Here is a 23,828-nt window from a genome sequence, read left to right as displayed (position 1 = left end):
GCTTCTCATTTATTCAGCTTTAACCTGTCTGACGTGACCCACCCCCACCGGATGGAGTCGGGCAACAAGCTGGAGGTGAGGGTTCGCACAAGCGTCCTGGATGCCCCGCGCTCCAACCGTCCACCCTGGTTTCACGCACGGCCTCTAGGGTTCTGAGGCCGAGATGGAATGCCAGCTCGTTCCTCCTTGCTCATGCCTGCCTGGCTGCCTCCTTCCCTCCTCTCAAGTCTGGGCTCCAGCGAGAGCTGAGTAACCCTCCCCTCAACCAGCCCACTTCACCCCAGAGTCCTCCCACCGCCAACCCCGTCCCGGCGCTCTAACACTTTAGAGAACTTGGATACTGATGGCGTTTACACCGCTTCCCCCACAAACACGGGGATCTTTGTTCTCCTCATCCACGCCTGCCAAGAACCCAGAATGTCCAGGCACATGACAGATGCTTACACATTTGTTGCCTAAATGCTGGTTACAACTTTCTTCCACTACTACTTGAGTCTGAGGCCTACGGAACTTCCCTTGCCTCTCTGTCTGCCTCCCTCCATCAGAATGAAACTCCCTAAGGGCGGACATAATCCACTCCCTGGGGCCCCACCGCATGCCCAGCCCGGCCCAGCCGAGTGGGCATCACCTCCACTGGACCGCTGGCCGCAGAGGGCAGAGCAGCCCTCTGGCACCCTCGCTGTCCGGCCCTGCGCCACGGCGAGCTCTCAGTGCGGGATGTGGGCATCTGAGACCACTTAGCAGCAAGGAGGAAACCGGGTGGCAGATGGAGACCCCTCCCTGCCAGCCCGCCCAGCTCTCACTGGACCACTTCACTTCTTCCTTGTGCTGAATCAACAGGGAGTAACGGTCAGGAACACGGGAACCACAAAAAATGCTTTTCAACAGGGTGACCTCCTCTCTAGCTGGTCATGAAGCTTCGCTGATTAACGGGAAAATAAATGCATGAAATTCAAAAATTTAATAATAAAAAGATTCAGCTCGGGGCTTCCCTGGTGGCACAGTGGTTGAGAGTCTGCCTGCCGATGCAGGGGACGCGGGTTCGTGCCCCGGTCCGCGAAGATCCCACATGCCGCGGAGCGGCTGGGCCCGTGAGCCATGACCGCTGAGCCTGCGCGTCCGGAGCCTGTGCTCCGCAACGGGAGAGGCCACAGCAGTGAGAGGCCCACGTACCGCAAAAAAAAAAAAAAAAAAAAAAAAAAAAAAAGATTCAGCTGGAAAACTTGCTGTCTTGGCTACTAAGAGCACCCAGTTTGGAGCGCTGCTGAGAGCTCCTTTGATGCCCAATCCGTAAACTCTGCTCTGTGGAGAGCACAGACCATCGGAATAATCAAAACAAAGGAAGCCTTTGTTTTCTTAACTAGTGTATTAAGTTTCTTTTGTCTTGGAAAGACACTTAAGTTTTTTGTGAACATAGCCTAAGGCGTTTTTGACTCCAAACAGAAAGACAACTAAAATGTCTGTCACCTTGATAAAAAGAAATTGGGATAAGGAGGGGCAGGGTTTACAGGATCAGAGAAGATCAACTGCAAGGTAGCCTCAGCCCCACTTTGTCCTCCTGCAGAAAAGGAAGCACATAAAGGAGGTGGCACCTCTTTGCTGGTTTTCAGGTCATCTCTAAACTAACTGGAGTCATCGCAATATTTACTGAGACGGCTCCATGCCGGGTACGGCTCTAGATACAGGGTGGGGCTCACAAAGTTCCGGCCAGTTACCCACATGAGTGACAAGAGAACCCGACTACCAACTGTAGTTACCACAGAACTCAAATACTGACTGAGCCCAACTATGAGAACAAGAACCGTATAGTCACAAGGGGACCCGACCACTAACTACAGCTCTCCAGTCACAGGAGGAGCCAACTACCCACTACAGCTACAGAGGAGCCCGAATACAGGCGAAGAAGTGGCGACCACACGCGTCCAACCACCTCATTAGGTACCTGCTCCGATACAGAAGGACACCCTGCAGGCCACCCTCAGATCCCCTCGTGCCTTCCCACGCAAGGAAAACACCTTCCGAATGCCTCTAGGGATTAATGAGATCATGCAAAATTCCAAAGCTTGTGAGTAATGGAAGAGAATATATACAACACACACGTGGGCACATAAGCATAAGAAATGAGCGAAAACATTAATACTTAAATTCAACTTTGTAAAAACCAACCTGCCAGTGCAAAACCTGGCTTACGTCCTTCGAAGAAAAAACGTACATTCGTAGAATTGTGCATTAGCCATTTTCAAATTCTTCTAAGACGTCTTATTACATAGTTCCTTCCAACAGTGACTTAAGACTCCAGCTTGACGGCAAATGCCCCCGGGAAGGCTGCCAGGAAACACTAAGGAAGGAGCCAGCAGCACCGATGCCTCCCCCACCGAGCCGTGCCGCAGGAGGGCACAGGGGGCTCGGCTCCGCCCCCAGAGCCTCATGGGTGGGCTTCCTCTGACTTTGCTGAAAGCGTTCTTCAACTTTTCTGCCTGCCCTGAGCAACCTCAGCTGAGTGAAAGGAGGAGGAACCTCTTACAATGAGTGATAAAAAGATTACTTTGAATTAACTGGTATTTCACACTTGTTGAAGCATTTTATCTCAAGTCATTTGATGCTCCTAAGAAAACCTCATGAAATAAGAACGTCAATCTCCTCACTTCAGCTCCAAACCGAGTTATCAGTGAGGAGTGAGAACCAGCCTTAAAATTCGGGCCTCCGGCGCCCACCCAAGTGGAGAAGAAACGGCCACAGAAAGCCCAGCAGCGCCTCCCTCTGCCCAGACAGCAGCGGGCGCCCGTCCGCAGACGAGCCACATAGCCCCCCAGCAGCCCGGGGAGACTAATGCGCTGCTCCCAAGTGCTGCCCGGGCGCCCCCCGAAGATCTGAGCGGGTTCCCATCCCTGCTGACCACCTCCCCCTTTCCAGGACGCCCATCGCTGACACTGGTGGTTCCCGGCTCTCATGTGAGCCCCACGAGGGGCTGAGATGCACCGCAGGAAGGACAGACAAGAAAAAAGGCGCGGGGCTTGGAATCCTGTGTACTCAGGGAGGGGTGTGGGGTGGCGTGGGGCTTATCGGTCACAATGGAATGAAAACCAGGGCACTGCTAACATAGCCTCGAGTTCCAGGGAGAGGGAAGCAGAAACCTGAGTGCTGGCAACTGACTTCTTCACGTGACGGTCTCAGCTCCCGTGTGGGCACCGCGGAGTCCAGCGTCCAGGCCACAGAGCCAGGCTGGCCCCCTCTCCCCATACACGGGAGCCGCAGGCGCTGGGCACAGCACCATGAGCGAAGCCGCTCCTCGGTGATGAGGAGAGCCCGGTGGCCGCAGTCGGCAGCTCCAAGGTTGCTGTGAGCCAGGGCGCCCACTCGTGTCCGTTCTCACAGGCTCCGTCCCGCCACCAGCCCACATGAACCACGACTTCCTCCCAGCTCCCAGAGACACATGCTGGGCCCAGAGGAGCCTGATCGCCAAGGTTCCAAAGAACCCAGGCCCTGCGTACTGTGCCGAAGTGTCCCCCAAAATTCATGTCCGTTCCAGGACCTGGGAACGTGACCTCCCTTGGACACAGGGTCTCTGCAGACGTGACTAATTAACAGCAGATGCAGTCGCGCTGGGGTACAGCGCGCTCTAAGTGCAGGACGACTGCTGCCCTCAGGAGAGGAGACACAGACACACACACAGGAGCAGATGGCCGCGTGACGATGGACACGGAGACTGGAGTTACGCTGCTACAGCCCACGAAGGCCACAAGCTGTGGGCCTCTGCCAGTGGCAACACAGACTCACCCGTAGCCCTGTGAGGCAGCGCGGCCCTGCCGGCGCCACGGTCTCAGCCCCGTGGCCCCAGACCCGGACAGGGCACCGTGTTGTCGGCGGAGCTCGGTACGGCAGCCCCGGGCAGCCCGCCGCACGCTAGCGAAGCCCCGGCAGCAACACCATCTCTGCCCCGGGGGGACTGACCCGACGACAGTCCTCCGTGGCCATGTGACTCCTCCGTCTGTGCCCAAGCTGCTGGGGGGCTCGTGGGATCTCACCACGTCGGCGCCCCCCTCACAGACGTCTTCAAGGACCTGTCGACACTGGGGAGCGCATCCACCTCATCTCTGTTCTCATCAGATCAGCCAGGCGTGTCCCGCAGCCTAAGCAGACGCCTATGTGACCCACCAGTAAAAACCCTAAGAACTAAGGCTATAACATTCTCAATTCGAGGGGGAAAAAGGCAACTGCTACATTCTTAGGTCACATGCCTCATGAAAGCATGGCCAATTTTTTTTCAGTTACAATAATGACCTACTTTTGCACAGAGCACACGAACTACACGGCTGGTTATCCAAATTTCTGGGAGGCCTGTCAACCCTTGGGAACCCTGAAGAAGGTGGCATCCCGCACGACTTTGCTCTCCCTCAGTAACCTCGTTCCCTCTCTAGAAGAAGTGCCTATGTGTTTCCAAATGCTGATTTTTTTCCCTTAAAAAAGAAAGGGAGGAAAATACTTCTGCCACTCAGAAAAGAAAAATGTAAGTCCAGTCTTGTCCACAGCGAGGTGGGTGTGGCTGGCGGTGGCAAATGTATTCTCTGGGTCAGGAATTCCTCTATTTTAAGGACACCCACAGGCTTCCCCTGCCTGAAAAAGAAACTGTAGGGACTTCCCTGGTGGTCCAGTGGTTAAGACTCTGCGCTTGCAATGCAGAAGGCACGGGTTCGATCACTGGCTGGGGACCTAAGATCCCACACGCTGCACGGCGAGACCAAACCATTAGAAAAAAGAAAGAAAAAACTGTAAGCTAAATGTAGAGGGCAATTTGGGCTGCTTCCACACAGCAGCTGTCCGCACGGCTCCCCGCCAGCCCCCAGACACCCCCCACCCTTCTCCAAGGCACAGGAGCCTCCGCGAGGACGCAGGCAGGCCGGCCTCACACAGAAACACCCTCCGCCCACCGCGGGCTCCACTGTACGCACGACCGCCCCGCCTGTAACTCAGAAGCTCGGGGAGTAAACCTACCACCCGCTGCCAGAGAACCGGTGACCCCTGCAGCACGCAGCAGCCATGGTGGCCCCCAGGTGACCCTCAGTCCAAGCCTTACATTCCGGCTCACGTTTCCAGAACCCCTGGCACCAGCCGGCGCGCTGTGAGGGTCCCGGCTGGCACCGTGCTCTAGGGCGGGGGCGCTGCCTGCCATGAAAGCAACATTCTTTTGGAACACGGTCACGCCGATCCGTCCGCATTGTGAGAGCGGCTGCTTTCACAGCCAGGTAGGCACGACCCAGGCCTCACAAAGCCTAGAACACGGACGGCAAAGCCCTTACGCACCTGTCAGTTGGCCTGGGCTCTGCCCACCGGGCCCGGCTTTCCTCCCCGCCGAGGGCTGACCTCAGCGCGTCCCACGGGTGGGTTCTCAGGAGCCACCCCACGTGATTCCCAGGCTCCGAGACACACACGGGGACTCGGAATGGCCGGGGCCATGAGCTGGGGACCAGGAGGACGAGCCCCCTGGGGTGAGGCAGGGACTGGACGCCCAGCTGAGTACCTGTCGGGAAACCCCGCAGCCAGGCCACACCCCAACTTCCACCAAGGTCAGCATGCAGACACAGGAAAGACAACTCCGCCTGTGCATGAAGGCTCCCGGAGAGCTCCTCTCCCTGCTTCTCACCGTCCCCACCCAAAGGCCCGGGGATCGCCGTCAGAGCTCTGTGTGAGCAACGAGGTCCCCCGGGCAGGATGGCACCCCTCCTCTATTGTGAGATAGTGAACTCTGGGTAATTGGTTTTCCATTCCGTTTCGCTAACTTAGACTCTCCAGCACCAGGTTTTTCAGACGTGACCACCTAACCCTTCTGCTGGAAGCCTACGTGCTTCTTGTGTGTCTTTATCGTAAGCCGTGTCGAACACCTTCTGGGTCAGGCGGGCTCTCGGGTGAAACCAGGCCAGCGGGTGCTGACGAGCAGGAAGCGGGCACACCGCACCCCTTCCAGATGTCACCCGGACGATGCCGTCACGACAGACTCCAGCCTGCGCCACCCTCACAGCCACGCGGGGGATCCAGATCAGCATGAGGAGGTCCCCAGCCCCCACCAGCGACGGCAGCCCAGAACCCCAGCCCTCTAGGACAGGGACGAGGCGGGTGGCATGCCCGCCCCTGGGCAGCCCGGGACAGGCCGCTGTCGGCGGAGGGTAGGGAAGGCTCGGCTCTACCCCTCCTCCCTCCTCGAGGGCGGCCCCAGGTCAGGGGAGGCCAGGGTCGGAAAGGCCCCCACTCCGCCGTCTTTGCCACGGGCCCGGCCCTGGGCAGCCCTTCCTAAAGGAAACGTTCAATCCGCAAAGTCCTCTCTTGGCCCCGTGCCCAGGTCTGACCCCGAGCCCCCTCCCCCCCGACAGCACGGTCCCACCCTCAGCGGAGCCCTCCCGCAGCCGGCACGGGGTGGCGGCAGACACTCACAGCGGATGCCGTAGATGGTGAGGGGGTCGAGCTGCTTCTTGCCGTGCTTGCCCTGGCCCGAGAGGTTGGAGACGGCCTGCACCTCGCGGTGGAAGAGGTAGTCCAGCAGCGTGAGCGCCATCTTCTCGGCCGTGCGGCAGTTGGTGCTGATGTGCAGCATGTCGGAGGGGATGATGGCACAGCGCACCCGCATCTCGGGGTTGTTCTCGTCCCCCAGCCACGTGCCATTGGGGTAGTCCTCTGCGAGAGAGAGGGGTCTCAGTGAGCTCCAGCCACTGCCCCCGCTCTGTCTACCTCCAGCGAGGCAGCCCGGGCCGTTCCCAGGACAGGCAGGGGGCCCACAGAGAGGAACAGGGCAGCTGGCGCTCCTCCCGCCCAGGAGGAGAGGCGGGAGACCCCTGTCTGCGAGTGCACCGGCACCCCGCCAGCTCCGTCTGGGATGAGGGACGATTTGGGAGGCACACGGCGGGCACTGGGCCTCCCGGCTACACCCTGACCAAGGGGGCCAGCGCCCCCCACCCAGCCTCCCTCTCTGTCACAGCCTCCCAGGATTTGCAGGATTGACCACGTGTGTGAAAGGGCTTGACGGTTGTCAAACAAACATCAACTTTAAAAAGCCTTATCCTTTGGCAAAAGGAAACTCCACTTATGATCACAAATCAAGAGAACTCTTGACTCTGCTTGGACACCTGGTCGCTTTCCAAACGCTCCCTTCTGATCCTAACGTGGAGGCAAGTTAAGGTGTGAGAGGCGGCCCCTGAAAGCACCAGCGCTGGGCGGCGATAAGGGGAGAGTTAGAGCCTCTAAGAGGGACGCAGCTTCCTGCCGAGGCCGGCGGGCCTTTAAGCCGTGTCCCAGCCAACAGGGTCATCACTGTTTCAAGATTTCTCACGTGATTTGTTTTGAAATGTCCTGATATTTACATTCTGGCCTCTACGCGCAAAGAAGGCCCCACAAGGGCAGCCAGCCCCGCCTGGCTTTGCCGCAGGCCTGGAACAGAGCACGAGGCCCAGAGGCCAGCCGGTCTGTGACTCGCACCCCCTGCCCTGCCACGCCACAGGCAGCCGCTCCCGGCCGGGCTCCTGAATCACAGGACATCCTCCGACACCAGGCGAGGCTCTGCAACCCCGTCAGGACGACCACGTCACCGATGGGCCGGGGCGGCCGCTGGAAGGGCCAGAGAGGCTGAACTCCTGACTTCAGCTAAGGACAGAGAACAAATCACAGATCTGATTTTTGGAACTCGGAATAAGAGATAAGTCAGAAGAATCATTTCTCAGGAACACGGATGGTTTAGAAGTGAAGAGGTAGAGCTATGAGCACAGGCTCAGATACGTGCAGTTTTCTCGCCAGCAGCCACCTGTTACGTTCACCTGCCTACAGGAAAGCTAGTGGACACGCGATCTAAACGTGGATGGAAAGCGACTTTTAGAGGCGCTGTCTCTCAGTCATCCCTGGAATGCCAAGAAGGCTCCAACTCCTGGAGAGTTGATTAGTTTACCTACAGACACTGGGCAATTCTATGCCTGGCACTGGGTCTAGTGCTCAGGATCTAAACCCTCAGCGAATGTCGAATCACAGGCTTGATTACACCAGACAGAGTGGAAGGACCACCCTCCCTCCACCTGCGGCCATCAAGCCACAAAGCAAATAGAGGGAGGGACAGGGAGGGGGTGGGAGGGGAGGGGCAGGCCGCTGCAGGAGGGGCGCCGCGTTGGACACAAGGACAGTGGGCTGCGGGCTCCACCCCACCGCCACGGGGCCACAGAGCCTTGCGCTTTTCTCAGAAACAAGTATCATGAATTCTACAAGGCCGGCTCCCACGTTTAGATAATATCTTTAAAGCAAAGTAAACGCTGGGCAGGAGCTCAGCATCATTTTCCAAACCGCGAGTCAACGTCTCATCAAAGTGACGCTGAGCGTGCGCGGAGGTGGCGGGATGGCCGTTCCGTCCAAGAGAGAGGCCGGCTCGGCTTCTCCACCACTGACTCCGACTGAGAGCCGGCTTCCCCGGGAGCTGCCCGCACACGCGCCCCCTCCTCGGCTCCCCAGCCCCGGAAGCATCCTCTTCGCCAGAGCCCTCGCACATGCAACATGACAGAACCAGAGGCTGTGGGGCTGGGGGTTGGGGGTCAGGGACAGAGTCCTGCCAGCCCCCAGCAAGGGGGCCTCGGCTCTCCGGCCGGGGCAAGGAGCGCCCCACCTGTCCAAGCCCCAGACCTGGCCCTACCGCTCCAACAGCGATGCACCAGAGCAAGGGCCACCTTCCTTGCAGACGCCACCCCGGACAGCCTCAGCCTCCCAGCTCCAGCGACAACCGAGAAAGGCGGGGCCGCGCCACGCCATCCCACGCACACAGCGGGGTCACACGTGGGTAAAGGCAGACACTGTCAAACTGATCCAGGAGAAAGGAACGAAAAAGCGACCTCATCTATTAAACTTAATTCTTAGGAAGGCAAAACACCAAGTTAAACGAATGAGAACGCTCACAAAGGAAAGCCAAGCCTCCTGTTTACGTAAAGAATGATCACCCTCAGACAGATCCGAAACTCCCCAGTCTTCACGGACGATCTCTGCGAGCTGTGCTGCCGAGGAGAACATGAAAGGGCCGGACGGGCTCAGGGAGGAAGCAGCCGGCTGGCCACCGTGAGCGGGAGGGCGCGCGTGGCCACTGAACGGGCTCTGCGGGCCCGCGAGGGCCGTTTCCTCGCCCAGCTCCCTGCTGACACGTGGCCACGGATGAACGCCCAGCCCCAGAGCTGGCAGACGGGCCTCCAGGAGTATTACCAGGACATTCTGGAGGAGGAAACATGGCATTTTAAATTCCTACAGAAGTTATTATCTCAGGGAATATTGCTCCCCCCAAAAAATAAATTAGTCTAAAAATTAACTATTTTCCCTCCCTAGCACTCCAGAAAATAATGGCTTAAACATCTCTGGTAACAACATAGGGAATTGTCCAGAAAGTTTCTTTCAAACACCTCAAAATTTTGCAAGGCATTTTATAACCTGTCTACAACCTAACTTCCTTAATGCTGTGAGTCTCAGGTGTGTGGTCATCTGACCAGCAAGAAGGCCGAGCTAGGCGGACAAGAAACACAGCCTGCAGCAACTCTGACCAACACAGCCATCGCTGTGGGAACAGAGGACCCCTCCGGGGGCAGGGAGGACCAGGGCTGCACGGTCACTGCCGAGGCACTCCGGGGAGACGGCAGCGCCTCCGCGTTCCCTGGCCCAGACGCTAGGGCGCACAGTCCTCACCCAGGTGCGCGGACCACACCTGCTGACTCCGCCCCAAGTCACCTCTGACCCGACCCGACAGCCCGAGCCCAGCCTGGGCCCAGCTTTCCACCAGTGACGATGAATCACGTCTTTGAAATGTAAAACAAGACAGAGCACCAGCCCACATAAATATCTGAGAAATTTGCCTTTTGACAATTCAGAAAGGATATATTTATTTTACTAAAATAGCTTGGTTCAGTTTTGGCATCTGAAACAATAGATTCTAATGGCTTTATTTAAAAACTACTAGTTGGGTTATAAGAAAAATAAACTTGCTTTCTATTCCAATCACTTAAATCTTTAATTAAATTAACTGACATTTCTAAAAACGCTATTCAAAGAAAAACCTTCAGCAGTAGCTTCAACTTTCTTACCAAACAGTTCAGAATACAAATACTTCTTGTGAGGGAGGGTCTATTTTAGTTCTAGGAAAATGAAACGAACAGGAGAAAGCCCCAAGACGAAAAGGATGGCCACAGTCTCAGGGTCGCCAACTTGACAGAGAGATAAAGCAGCTACCTGTGTCATGCCTCCCCTGCTCCCCACCCGCTGACACGCATGCATACATACATGTGTATATACAGAATACACACGTGCATACAGGCACGCACACACACGCACAGGCACACGTCCCGAGGTAGTTGATACACACACCAGCACGTCCACTGACACCAGGGAGCCTTGGTTCCGAGCCAGTCGGCTGGGCCCGGGCCTAGGCGTGGGAGCTAATCGCGTGGGGCAAAGACAGGACAGTATCTACTCCACGCCTCCTACGTGCCAGGACTTCACATGCCTTACTGCAACTCAGGGACTCTGAGAAAACGCGACACAAGGCGTCACCACTCCTCCAAAGCAAAGGGCAAACTGCGAGTCCTCCGACAGCAGCCTGCATGCCCTGCACACACGTCACGCAGGCTGGGAGGTCACCGGCACTCCAAATGCCACCCCGGAACCGAGCCCAGCCCAGCGCCCGGGCTCTCCAAAGACGCCGGTGTTCTCTCTCCAAAGACACCGGTGTTCCGTCCAGGGGGCCCCAGAAGCCTCTAAGTCCTGTGCGGGCAGCTGTGATGGAGGGAAGGGCCCCCAGGATGGGCCACTCGGACACTTGCTGCCTGGGCTCCCAGACGCCCCGGGCACCGGTCCCCCTCAGCAATCACTCACAACAGGCTTGGTCTCTGCAGCCACGAGAGGGGACCACCAGGGAGGCGTTTCAGTCTCCACCCAAGGGATGGTGACGACGCAGGCTCTGAGGTGAACGGGGTGTCCACACACGGCCCAGGGGGTCACGTGAGGTCAGGTCCTCGAGGCCGACTCCAGCACCTCTGGGCCAGCCTCAGAGGACACCTTGTGCCCACGAGCAGGGATCAGGCTGTGTTCTCCATTGGGCTTTTATAAAGGCTGCCCAAGCTGGTTACGAATTTCTCTACATGTGAGGTGCGGGCTGGCGGTGGGGGGGACCAAGTGGCCCTGGGAAGGGGCTCAAGGAGGCTTTCCAGAACAGGCCCTGTGGGCCGCCTCTCAGCATGGATCACACTCTGTCCTCAGAAGCTGTCGCCTGTTTCTGAGCCCTTCTGAATTAAGGTGTTTACACCCTGACTGTGAGCCTCATTCAAGGGTGACACCTGCAGTGAATCGGTAACACTCCAACCAACCACAGAACCTGACAGCTTGCCTTCCTGGCTTTAGACACAGTAAACTATGTGCCTGTAGCCCAAGCACCTCTGCTTCTTTGGGACTGACGTGACATCTTTAAGCTATGGACAGATCGACAATTTGGGGTTTTTAAACTGGGAATTCGAAAGCGTTAGGTTACATACAGGATAATGCTGTAGGGAAAGGGAAAAGACGAACGTTTCTGGCACTGCAGCCAATTCCATCCCCCGAGGCTGGGCCTATCCCACAGAACCACGTGGCCACACCTCGACGGAGCCCAGCCTCTTCCGGGGAATCCCGCCCGCTGAGCACAGTCGTCATGAGCTCAACTGTGACAACAGCGAGTGTCCAAGGACACTTGGCAGAAAGAGCGGGAGCGCTGGGCAGAGACGGGGTGTCCCTATGCTGGGTCCCACATGCCGACCCGAGACTCGGCGAGGGATGCTGTGATGCCACCCTCCGGCCACTCTTCTCTGATCTCGGATCAGTGACCATTCACTACGTGGTCCTGCACAAAGACCCACTGACGTTGTTACACTAATCCTCTTTCTTAATCCTGCTCTTGTCAGCAGCCTACTTATGACGGCTGCTAAAATGTGTTTTAATGTTACCAAATACACAAAGAATTTATGCAGGGACTTCCCTGGCGGTCCAGTCGTTAAGACTTTGCCTTCCAATGCAGGGGGTGCAGGTACGATCTCCAGTCGGGGAGCTAAGATCCCACATGCCTCGCGGCCAAAACACCAAAACATAAAACAAAACCAATATTGTTAACAAATTCAATAAAGACTTTAAAAATGGTCCACATCAAAACAAATCTTTAAAATAAAAAAGAATTTGTGTTAAGAAAAGTTCATATAAAATAAATTATGTGAACAAATTCTCAAGAAATGTTTCTGGCTAAATTTCCTCCTTAGCACACGTACAGCTGCAGTTTCGTGAACACAGCAATTTGTACTGATCTTGTTTCGTAGCCCACAGCCCAGCAACACCCCGGAGAAGGTGCTCCGGGGTCCCCGTGCTGTACCTGACAACCCTGCTGAATCACCTGCTCCTCCCAGACTTCATCTCCCTGCCCTGCCCCCACCCCAGCACAGATATGTGAGTGTCTCTATCTATTTATACTCACAGATACGTGAGTATAGATCATTTCACTGACTCGGGGCTTTGCAACATATACAAGGCTGATTTCTGACAACAATTCAATTATAACAGAAGTACTTCCCTATTAAAGGCAAGTACCAAACGTTTTACATGCAGGATTAGTCAAGTTCTGTAAGAATTATCAAATGCATAAACGGCAGGAATTAAACTCTTTATTAAGAATCTAACTAAATCCCTTCATTAATGCACAGATCCCACTTTTGGTCCATTTTGGCTAATCTGTTTCTCTGACTCAGTTCACCAGCTTAATCTTTGAACGATGAACCCCACCCACTTTCAGTACTTCCCAAAGATCGGGGTAAACGAAGGCCTTGTGCCGGGGAAGAGAAGGGCGAGAGCTAAGAGCTAGCCAGCGGCTCACGGCTCCCCACCGTCAGCGTTTCTCTGATCCAAACGGAGCTGGTGCCGTGACAGCCAGAACCGCCGACTAACGCACGGGTAAATCCCCTGGCACCGCTCCAGTATAATAAAGATCTGCTAGGGGACGGCATGCCAATTCGTGCAGACGATGCGGAATTCTTAAGAAATAGCCATTCTGAAACTCTGTGGTTCTCTGCAATCAGGCACAGAAATACTTTTATAAGAAGAGAAGAATGTCTGTCTATGTGCAGCCCTGGGCTCTTATCAGGAAGGAAGATGACTCCACCTAAGGCCGAGCCTCCAGCCCTTCAGCGCCTACACCTTATCCCCATCTCTCTGATAGGAAGTAGCTGACTGGACGCTCCCTAGTCGAGCAGGCTATTCTGGTCCCGGGAGGACGTGGGAGGGAAGCAGCGAATCCGACTCTCAGTGCATCATAAATGTCACAGGGTGTTGGCCACATGACGCCACCACGGGCCCGTGCGAGATGTTCACAGATTAGCTCTTTTGCCCACATTTACGTGCACACACCGGCGGTCTCTGTTCCATCTTCCCAAACCCCGTGCCAACCGAGGTGGCTCAACCTGACATTCTCAGAACGTAGAACTGCGGGGGGGTGGCGGGGGGGACACCCTCCCGAGGACAGTGGCAGCAAGCTTGCACTCAGACACACAGAAAACCTGTACTTTTTTCCCTACAGATTTTAATACTAATAAGCTCAAATTCGGATCCCTTTTTGTAAGCTCACATTAGAGTCAGTCTGCGGTCCCCCCTGAAATATATTTCACATTAATCAGATCACATTAGGGCATACAAACTTAAATGATGACATTTTTGGTTTTTATGATAACCCCAGACTCCCCCCAAATTATCCAATGTCATGTTTCAGAGCTGAGGCCGTTTAAACCAAACAAGTTAGGCCTGAAGTCCACAGTTAGACCTACAGGAGTATTTACCCAAAATCCACATGGAAAAAGAATAAGAACAATTAGCTTTCTCTGCAATTGTTACAGATGTAATTTTCAGTCGATATCCACTAAGATGAGATCAGGAGCAACCCTCTTTTCCTCAAGTCTAATGAGTAGAGAGACTAGCTGCCCTGACCCAGCAATTCCACTCCCAGGTATCAGCCCAAGAGAAATGAAAACACGCACAGAAACCTACACACAAACGTTCAGAGCAGCACCGTTCGTGACAGTCAGAAAGTGGGAACAACGCCAGCGTCCATCGGTGGGTGACGGCCCCCGTCACCCGGCCATAAAGAGGAATGAAGGACTGCTGCATGTACAACAGGAGGGCACCACGTGATTCCACTCGTATGAAACATCCACAACAGGCAACCCCACAGACAGGAAGCAGATCAGAGGTGGCAGGGCTGGAGGCTGGAGCACGGGGGTACTGCTGTGGGGTCTCTTTGGGGTGGTAAAAATACCCTGCAGTTAGATAGGGGTGATGTGCACGCTCTACCGGCACGTCTGCTTTAAAATGGTCAGTTTCATGGAATGGAAATTAGACCTCAATTTTTTTTCTAAGTTGCCCAGTTTGCTTTTTCTCTGTTCCCTGCTCTGCCACCTCAACCCTAGCGACTTATGTTAGAGGTGAATGACGTTTTAAGGAAAACATTTTCAATGCTTCAGATGTGGTAACAAGTCTAACAGGAAAATCTTTGTAGAAAAATCTATTCTGTGCTCTTAGGAAAAATCAACCACTCAGACGGAGAAGCAGAAACATCTCACCAGCCCTTCCTAGTTAACAAATGATATGCTTGAGGACTCGGTGACACGATGCTACATCTGCCCAGTTCCCTCCTCTCTCTCCGCACTATTTTGGGAAACATCGGCTCAGCCCTCAAGAGAAGGACAAAGCTGCCAGGTGGCAGGAACCCTCTGGAGGGCCTGCCAGGCCGCCACCCGGACCCAGAGCCAGGTGAGAGTGGACCCCAGACCCAGCAGGAGAGAGGATGCTCCCCCTATATCACAGTGGGCAGGGGCAGCGTGGACTCAACCTGGACGTATGGCCCCTCTGAGTCTGCGTGAGGCCCTCATCAGAGACACAGGACAGAGCTGTGGTCAGACAAGTGAGCCGACCGATAGCTCTCGAGTTACAGCTCTCCATCATCGGAAAGCCTCCAGAGCTAGATTCAATAAGCAAACCTGACTGAAAACGATTATGTGACCCTGCATCAACGTGGAGAGATTTCTACTACGCAATGGGGAAAAGCGAGTTACAAAATCGTAACTCTAGCGTGTATGTTAACGTAGAAAAAGCCCAGAAGGTTTCTAGAGATCTCTGGATGAGGAATGTCTCCGGTTATTTGTCCTTTCTTTGTCATTTTCATATCTTATCATCTTTCAAAAACAATAAACATATATTACTTTTCTAAAAAGCAGGGGAAAAAATTACAGCTGACACCGGAACAACGTGAGGGGTTTCGACCCTCCATGTGGTCAGGGATCCACACATAACTGCTAGTGGGCCCCCCGTGAACGCAGTGCCCCCATATTCACGGCTCCCCGTGTGCAGACCGTACAACGCTGTAACATCTACTACTGAACAGTCCACGTGTCATGGACCCGCGCAGTTTCAGCCCAAGCTGTTCAAGAGCCGCGGCACACCCATTACCGTCCACGCGGAGGAGAGGAGCAGCTTCGAGGACGCACCTTCCGAGTTCAGGGTGATGAGGGTGACGTTGTTGCCGATGTTCTGACTTCCTGACTGTCCACAGTTGGAAACGGAGTCGCTTGCCTCGGACCCGCTCTCCCCGTCCTCATTGTGGCTGTCCTCCTGACCTGGCACCTTCACCACGATGGTGTTCTGCCGACGCCCGGGCACCGCGCTGCGCGGGAAACAGAGACACCAGCAGTGTGGTGAGAGCAGCACAGCAACACGCAGAGATGGTTCTGTACCCCGACGTTCTCCCCTTCACGTCTCAGAGAAGCTACCTCTGCACACGCACTGGGCCACCAGCCTTCCCTCAGCTCTTTCTACTCAGATTAATAGCAGGAGACAGCCTGTGGCTCCAAGAAACTGTATGAAACTTGAAACGTTTAAAAAAATGTTTACACCGCAAAAGAAGTGAAATCACAACTCGCTGTGACTCAAGGCCTAGAACGCTCCCTTCTGATCATGGAGGTGACGTCAAACGCTGACGTTTGAATCAGGGTGAGATTGAGGCCGTGTCAAAGGAAAGGCTGAGTGAGAGAAAGTATGTCTGCAGACCCAGACTGACTGCACCGATCCACTCCGTCCCGAGAGATGTCCTAGAAATGACCCGGCCTGTGAAGACGCAGCTCTCACTCCCAACTAGCCCACTGACAGAAACCGCTCGAGTGGGCTAAAAAAGCCAGTCGAGGATCTCCTGGGGGGCATCCTTAGCACCACAAGGGACCCCGATACAGCGCAGTAAGGCACGGCCAGGAAACCAGAACACCAGCCAGCTCCGAAACGGGCTCCATTACCTGGAGGCACGCTACTGCCTTCTGAATGACCTTTCCGACCGCCTTCGAGATGCTGCCGCGCACGGAGAAGGGGAAGCAGCGCGAGGTCCCTGCTTGCCGAGGCAAACCCCGGAGGGCTCCATCCCGGGGGCTGGACCTCGCTAAACGCTCCGGACCTGGCCACGACTCCGCCCTCGCGGGCACGAGGCACACGGACCCTCTGCTGCTCTGCCGGCCCACGGCCTCGGCCCGGAGCGTCCGCACCCACCTCCCGCGGCCGGGCTGCTTGGGGTCTGGGGCCCTGCGGACCTGGGCTACAGCCAGGTAGAAGCGGGACCGGCCGCAGGAGTGCCTGCGAGACTCGCCGGGAAGCAGCGCGGTGGGGCCGACGCCAGCGGGGCGCCAGCACACGAGGGGCGATGGTGCCCTCCACGCACTCCCGCCTCTGACCCAGGGTACAGCCAAAGCGTCTCCAAAGAAAAAGGGGTGGAAAAGGCACCACCTCGAAACGCCTCCGCCACTTCACCAACCAGAGGGGACGTCGCCGACCCGACATGCTCGGACAGACAGACAGGTGGGAGTGAGGTGAGAGGGCGGGATCTGCGCATCGTGGTGGGCACACAGGGTACCTCCCGCAGGCACGCGCGGCGGCGGACACAGGCCGGGCCGTCCTCCCCAGACCCTGGCCGCGGACAACCCCGGGCCCAACGACACGGGCGCCCCAGGACGCCGCCCTGTCCCCGGGGCCCCAGCGGTGGCGGTGAGAGGTGGGGTGTCGTGCTACTGACTTGCTAATGATATTTTCCAGGGGATCCGGTGCCCTGCCGCTCAGGGGGTCTTCCATCTTGGCTACAACGGCGTTCTGCCGATCACTGTTGAGAATTACTGTAGTCTGGGGGACGACGCTAGGGAACAAAAGAATCACAGAGAAAAGAAGACCTTAACACGACAGCGTTCATTGTCAGAGCACAGAGTCATCAAAAGTCAGCGCCCACGCCCCGAGCTCCAGAGGGGAGGCCCCGGCAGGGCTGCGCTACGTGCACGAGTGACACCGGGCAAAGTGCGAGCCGGGGCTGGGCTTCTTCATGGAGAGTCTAGCTCTGCTCCTTGTTGGCACTGTCGGGAGAGTCAGGTTACAAATATTTACATGTTTACGGAGAAGAGACAGAGGTGTCACAGCTGTCACTGCGCAGGAAGGTTTCTGAAGGAGCAGGTCTGCATGGAAAACAGCTTGAGACTTACTCACTGCATCCGAGCGAATTCCCATCTGCAATCTAGGCTTTCGTGACCACTGTGCTTATCAGTTCCATCCCAGGATGTGAGTGTCATGCACAGAAAGGGGCGAACACCCGCGGAGGGGCTGCGGGGGAACCGCCGGGCACTGACCTCTGGGTTCTGCTGGACCAGTGCAGGAACCACAGCCAAGGGTCCGGGGACTTTGCTTCGAAGGAAACGATGCTACAAAAGAATTGTGCCCCGCCGGGGGCTCTTTCCGGAGGGAGACATGTGTTTATTTATTTTTTTATTTTTTGAGACACGTGTTTAAACACGCGGGAGCCAGTGGCTCATCTCTAAGCACAGTCGTCAAGATTTTTTGCTCATGAACCTTCCAGCCCTCAGCACTTCCCGCCGTGCTTTGTGCAGAAAGAACAGGTACTCGAGATGTACAGCAGTGTTACCTGAGAGCAATGTCATGCCTGGATCTCTCTCTCCAAACTCCAAGTCGGGGAAACCCTGCTTTTACAGGAGGAAAGCCCATGAACCCAAAGGCACCCATGAGAAGCCGGCCCCTGTCCCAGCCACACCCTGTTAAATGTCCCCAAAAGCAGAGGCACAAATGGCACCGTGTCACGCGGAAGTGAACGGCAGGACCACAGGGTATTTTCCTAAAAAAGAAGCAGCATCGCCTGCATTTCACTCAAAGGCATCAGCATTTTCTCAGCCGTGCTACTTAATCATCAGTGACCCCTGAAATAACCCACCAAATCCTGACCACCTACCCACAGCTCAGGCACCACCAGCGGCCAGGTGGCCTCTGACTTGGTACCGAGGTCACACACAGGGTACCCACACGAAGGTGTTCCCTCTCACCCCGATAGGACATCACGATGGACATGAGCACATTCAAGGTCTGAGATGTCTGCCGGAAATAAACAGGTTACAATGGATTCACGCCAACGACCGGCAGAGTCGTTAGACTAAACACACCTCTGTTTCCTAAAGGACCTTAAGACCAAGGAAATGCTGGTCTGAGACACCCAGCTTCAAGCTGGAGCACAGGGAGCCCCGGGGCACCCGACCGTCGGGGGCCCCTCGGTGTGCAGATCCCGCAGGGCCTCAATTCCCAGATGCCCTCCTTCCAGAACGTTCTATGCCCTAAAGATGATGCCCCAGGAGAGCACCTCTGGCCAATGTGGTTGTTCCCTTTCACAAAGCCTCCCCGCAATCACATTCAGGCACCCCGTCCATCCAGACGTAAGACAGCAGGCGCTCTGCGGGGGTCACTCCTTACCACTCGCCTCTGACAAAGCGCACGGAGGACCTACTTAGGGTTTCAGCTCACAGATAATCAAAGTAATCTGTGATGACAGACCACTAAGCTTGCTGGCACACACCTGCAAGAAATGAGGACCTCCTTCATCTTCCACAGATTTATTTATGTAAACAAAGCTTCTCAGAACTTCAAACGATAAAAACTGAAAACAGAAATGGAACCAACGTTGAACCCTGCGTCATTTTAAGTGATAGATTACTCATAACCCTCCAGAGATTCAGGAATTAACTAACACTAAAGCCCCATGCATCGCAAGGGTAAATTCACAACACCGCATTGTTAAGAGTTAACTATAAACTGGTAATAATTTACCCTGTTTTGTTCAACTGTGTGCTAAGAGCTGTAACGAGACCTCAATCCAGAAGAGCTTTTTTCTTAACCCTCCAGGCCTCCCGGTTACAGGAAATACATTTTTCAGCTTCAATTTCCATCCGTATTTCTGTCGCACAGGAGTGCACCAGCCTGGATGACAGGATAAAATCTTGTGAAGGAAATGAAGTGGGAAAGAAAGTTCAAAAAGCAAAAGGGACGATGTAAAAGTTGACGGTCCAAAGCTTATTCATCAGGGGACTTGTTTTTAATGGATGATGGTATTTAGATTATAACAGAAACATTTAAGTGAGCAATGAATCTGTTTTTAAATACCAATATTAATATTCCAGAAAATACACCTTTCCACTAACGCAATTACGTCAACCTCAAGTTCTACAACTTAATATTTTGTTTTTCAAAAATTATGGAACATCCACATCACATTAAGACAGCAGGGCTTCCCTGGTGGCACAGTGGTTGAGAGTCCACCTGCCGATGCAGGGGACACGGCTTCGTGTCCTGGTCCGGGAAGATCCCACATGCCGCGGAGCGGCTGGGCCCGTGAGCCATGGCCACTGAGCCTGCGCGTCCGGAGCCTATGCTCCGCAAAGGGAGAGGCCACGACAGTGAGAGGTTCGCGTACCGCAAAAAAAAAAAAAAGAAGAAGAAGACAGCAGTAGTTATCCTGAGGGTCCGTACGGGGCAACTGTCACAGCACGTCAGTGTCCTGCCAAGGCCGAATCACAGCCCCAGGTACCCAGTCAGACACGATTCTGGGTGCTGCTGGGAAGGGGCTTTGCAGATGTGATAGAAAGGCCCAGGTGGTTGATGTTAAATTACTCGAGAGACAGATCACCCTGGGTGGGCCTGGCCTGATCGGGTAAGAGCTTTAAAAGGCAGTTTAAGGGCTTCCCTGGCGGTCCAGTGGTTAGGACTCTGCGCTTCCACTGCAGGGGGTACAGGATCGACCCCGGTTGGGGAACTAAGATCTCACATGCTGCGTGACATGGACAAACTAAATAAATAAATTAAATATTTAAAAAAATAATAATAAAAGGTTGCATGACATGGACAAACTAAATAAATAAATTAAATATTTAAAAAGATAATAATAAAAGGCAGTTTAGGCTGTCCCCGATCTTGGAGACTCCAAACAGCTCCTGCCCACGGGGTGCCACCTGGTGACGATGCCCCCTGCCTGTCCACCTGCCACACAGACTGTGCGCGTGCTTGGCTGCCTCCACAGCCGTGTGAGCCAATTCCGAGTGGGAAGCCCCTTAGAGTGGGTGCTGGCTGTCCCCACACACACCCCTCCCACTGCTTCTGCTTCTCTGGGAATCCTGTGTAAGCGGCAGCGTGACACCGAGGGCAGGAAAGCGACACTGGGACCCTGCTGGCACCATCCCCGGGCCTTGTTCAGATCGCACCAGTCTCCACGTGCACCTGTCAGTGCTGCCTCCCAGACACGCCCACCCTCCCTCCCCGGCGCACCCGCTAACCTGCTCCCCGTCTACCGCTTGGACGCTCAGAGGATGTCACAGAGGTGGGAGCACGGGGCGTGTGACCTCTGAGACGCCTCTGCTGACGCCTGGGAGTCGGCCAGGCCCAAGCATGTGCCTAGGGGCACACCCGCGTGTTTAACCTTTCACCCAGACAGGGGCCTTCGGGGTGTCTGCAGGTTTGGTTATTACAAACAAAGCGGCCATGGCCATTCATGTGGAGGTTCTGTGTGAACATGAGTTTCCATTTCTCTGGGATAAGTGCCCAAGAACGTGCTTGCCGGGCCACACGGTGAGGACATTTTAACGGCGAGAAATGCTTCCGATCTGTTTCCAGAGCCGCTGCCCCGTCTTACACGCCTACCAGCAGCGGCGCGAGGCCCGGGGTCTCCGCGTCCCGCCGGCATCTGGAGGGCCCCTGCTGTGTCCAGCTGTCTCCTGTCCTCGTCTCCCTGCTGGCTAGCGCCGCTGAGCTCCTTTTCACGCGCTTACTCGCCAGCCGCCTCTCCTCTCCGGTAAAAGAGCTGTTTCTGCTTTCTGCCGACTTTCCCATTGGATTGTTTGACTTTCCACTGTTGAGTTTTGAGAGGTCTTTATTCTAGACATTCCACTAGTCCTTTATCAGATATGTGGTTTGCAAACAGTTTCTCCTGGTCGGTGGCTTCTTTTCAGCTCCTAACAGGTCTTTCAGGGAGCGTAAATTTTTAATCTCGATTGAGTCCACTTTCTCTTTTATTTTTCATGTATAAGGCTTTTGGTGTGACGTCTCAGAAGCCGCTGCCTAGCCCCAGGTCCCAAAGGTTTTCTCCTGTGTTTTCATCCCAAAGTTTTACAGTCTTACATTTTATGTTGCAATCTGTGATCCATTTGAAATCAATTGCTGTTCAAGGTGTGAGGTTTCCACCGAGGTTCATTTCTTTCATTTTGCCTGTGGAAACTACTCCCGCACCATTTGTTCAAAAAGCTGTCCTTCCTCCATCAAACTGCTTTTGCACCTTTGTCAAAATCTAGCCGGCATATTTGTGTGGGTCTATTTCTGGGCTCTCTATTCAGTTCCACTGATCACTTTATCTATTCCTCGGTCATTCCGGTTTTTAAAACTTCATGTGCTCAGTTCATTCTTTCACAGTCTTAAACCATTATCTATACCTGTACTTAGAACTGTATGTCAGTTTTCAAAGTTCCTGTTGAATAAAAACTTAACCAAAAGGGAAAAGGGAAAGGCCTAGACCCACAGACCATCCTGATTGCTTTAATTCTAAGATGAGGCTAACGTGCAAGCTGAACATTCATGCCTAATTCTGAGATTACGCTACTTACACACAAGCTGAATACTCTGGCCTAAGGACATCAGCATTCAGAAGTAAAGCGCGCCCTACAGCTTGTGACCTGTGACCACGTGCCGAGGGCTGCCCGCCCTGGCGGACAGTGACTGTGAGCGCAGGGCCCCCACCACCTCCGTGGGGCAGTCACGCGGGGGCCGCCCCCCTCAGGCAGGACTGCCCCAGGGCCCCGCGTGAAACAAAGCCTCAAACCTGGAGCGGGCACTGCGGTACCTTCCCCGCACAGATAGCCAGCAGCCCGTCCAAGATCACATAGCTACTCAGTGGCAATGGCAGGTTTGAGCCCAAAGTCCTCAAGCGGCAGAGCCAATGTCCTTTACCAAAGTCACTGAAGCCGGACCTGCACCCCACGACTCCCTGGGCATCAGAATCTCCTGGGGAAGCGGGGGCCCGCCCTGGAGAGCCTGGACTTCTCTTTTTTTAACAATTCCCCCAGGTGATTCTGATGGGTGCCCCGGTTTAAAACAACACCAAGCACAAAATCCCCGCCCACTGCTCCCAGTAGCACCAGCTTCCCCCAGAGCCCGCCCGGTCCAGCCACTGTGCATGTGACCTTCCGTCTGCTTTGTTCAGCGATGCATCCCGGCTGCCTAGATGAACGCCCAGGACACCGGCAAGCCTGTGTGTTCAAGGAGCAGCCTCAGATCTGAGGGGCAACCTCGGGCTCACTCGGCTGGTCCACACTGTGAAAAAAAAGAACAGAGCAGGCGTCCATAGACGCGAGGCCCAGAGCACAGCCCAGGATGCCGTCTACACTCAGGGCAACCTGCGTCCTGAGGGCTGACTGGGTGCGCCCAGCAGGCACGAGGCTGGCTGACGTCGTCGGACACTCGGTGAATGACGAGTGCTAGTGATTTCTCAACCTCCCGGGGATCACGGAGCACTAAGCACTCACATGCGTCATCCCCTCACAGCAACCCTCGCTCACGATTTTTACCCTCCTTTTACTGATGAAGAAACTGATGCTTAGAAAGGGTAGAATCTGCCCAAGGTCTCATCACGTTCAGGTGACGGAGCCTGGATTCAAAGCCAAGAATCTCCCATGCCCTTTGCCACTTGTTGGTGAACAGCAGGAATAATCCTATTGCAGCTACTGCTACCACTTACCCTTCCAGTGCTGGGGATTTTAATGGTTTTATTTTGATGGATTTAAAACCAAATATCTTCAGCTTTCAGAGCTGTCCTGCGAAACATTTCCAAGTTCTCTTACAAAGCGGCCTTCAACCACCCCTGAGTTTCAGAAAACTGCTTGGTGAGCAGGTCAGAACGCCCTGTGCCGCTGTCCCAAAGAACCGACTCCTCTGCCCCTTGCTCATCAGTCCCACCATGTGACCACGGTTTGAATGGACACCGAGGCTGCCATCAGTGAACAAGCGGCCACGGACGTGGCTCAGGGCAGGCGGGGCAGGTTGGGCATGGGGTTAAACCCCACCAGCACTCCTTAGGCTCCCTGGAGGAACGGGGTCCCTCGGGAAAAATCAGGTCTGTCCAAGCAGCACAGTCACCCCTTATTTCCAGTTTCCAAAGAGCAAAGAGAACGTCCACAAGCTCTGACTGTGAGTTCTCTGAGCAAAAGCTCATCCGGGAGAGGAGACCAGCCGCCACCCGCAGCAACGCGCTGTGGACACCAGACGCTCTAGGGCTGGGGCCGGGCTGGCGCGTCCCGAGCGTCCACAAGTGGGCGTCCACACAGGTTGGGGGCACTGCCGTCTTAGGAGAAACTTCTAACCTTCCCAAGACAAGCCTAGACGACTTAAAATGCCCAAAGGCGAGGCTGCGCGGCAAGGGGGCCGAGCCA

General features: G+C 54.9%; 1 protein-coding gene across 5 annotated transcripts in view; it reads right to left on the bottom strand.

The window, feature by feature from the left end:
• BANP (BTG3 associated nuclear protein) overlaps positions 1 to 23,828 on the bottom strand; it is a 75,078-nt gene that overhangs the window by 32,952 nt on the left and 18,298 nt on the right. For 3 of the 5 annotated variants that reach the window (XM_065898244.1, XM_065898247.1, XM_065898243.1), the window contains exons 4-6: positions 17,111 to 17,227; positions 15,546 to 15,721; positions 6,427 to 6,666 (exon numbers count right to left, since the gene is read on the bottom strand). In XM_065898244.1, the coding sequence (XP_065754316.1) occupies positions 6,427 to 6,666; positions 15,546 to 15,721; positions 17,111 to 17,227 (533 nt within the window). The remainder of the gene's footprint in view (positions 1 to 6,426; positions 6,667 to 15,545; positions 15,722 to 17,110; positions 17,228 to 23,828) is intronic. The other 2 variants (XM_065898246.1, XM_065898245.1) reach the window with 1 other exon arrangement.

The sequence above is a fragment of the Phocoena phocoena genome, chromosome 20 (assembly GCF_963924675.1).
Source record: "Phocoena phocoena chromosome 20, mPhoPho1.1, whole genome shotgun sequence".
NCBI classification, from domain to species: domain Eukaryota; kingdom Metazoa; phylum Chordata; class Mammalia; order Artiodactyla; family Phocoenidae; genus Phocoena; species Phocoena phocoena.
Note: the sequence above shows the minus strand (reverse complement) of the source record. Positions and strands in the feature narration are given on the sequence as shown.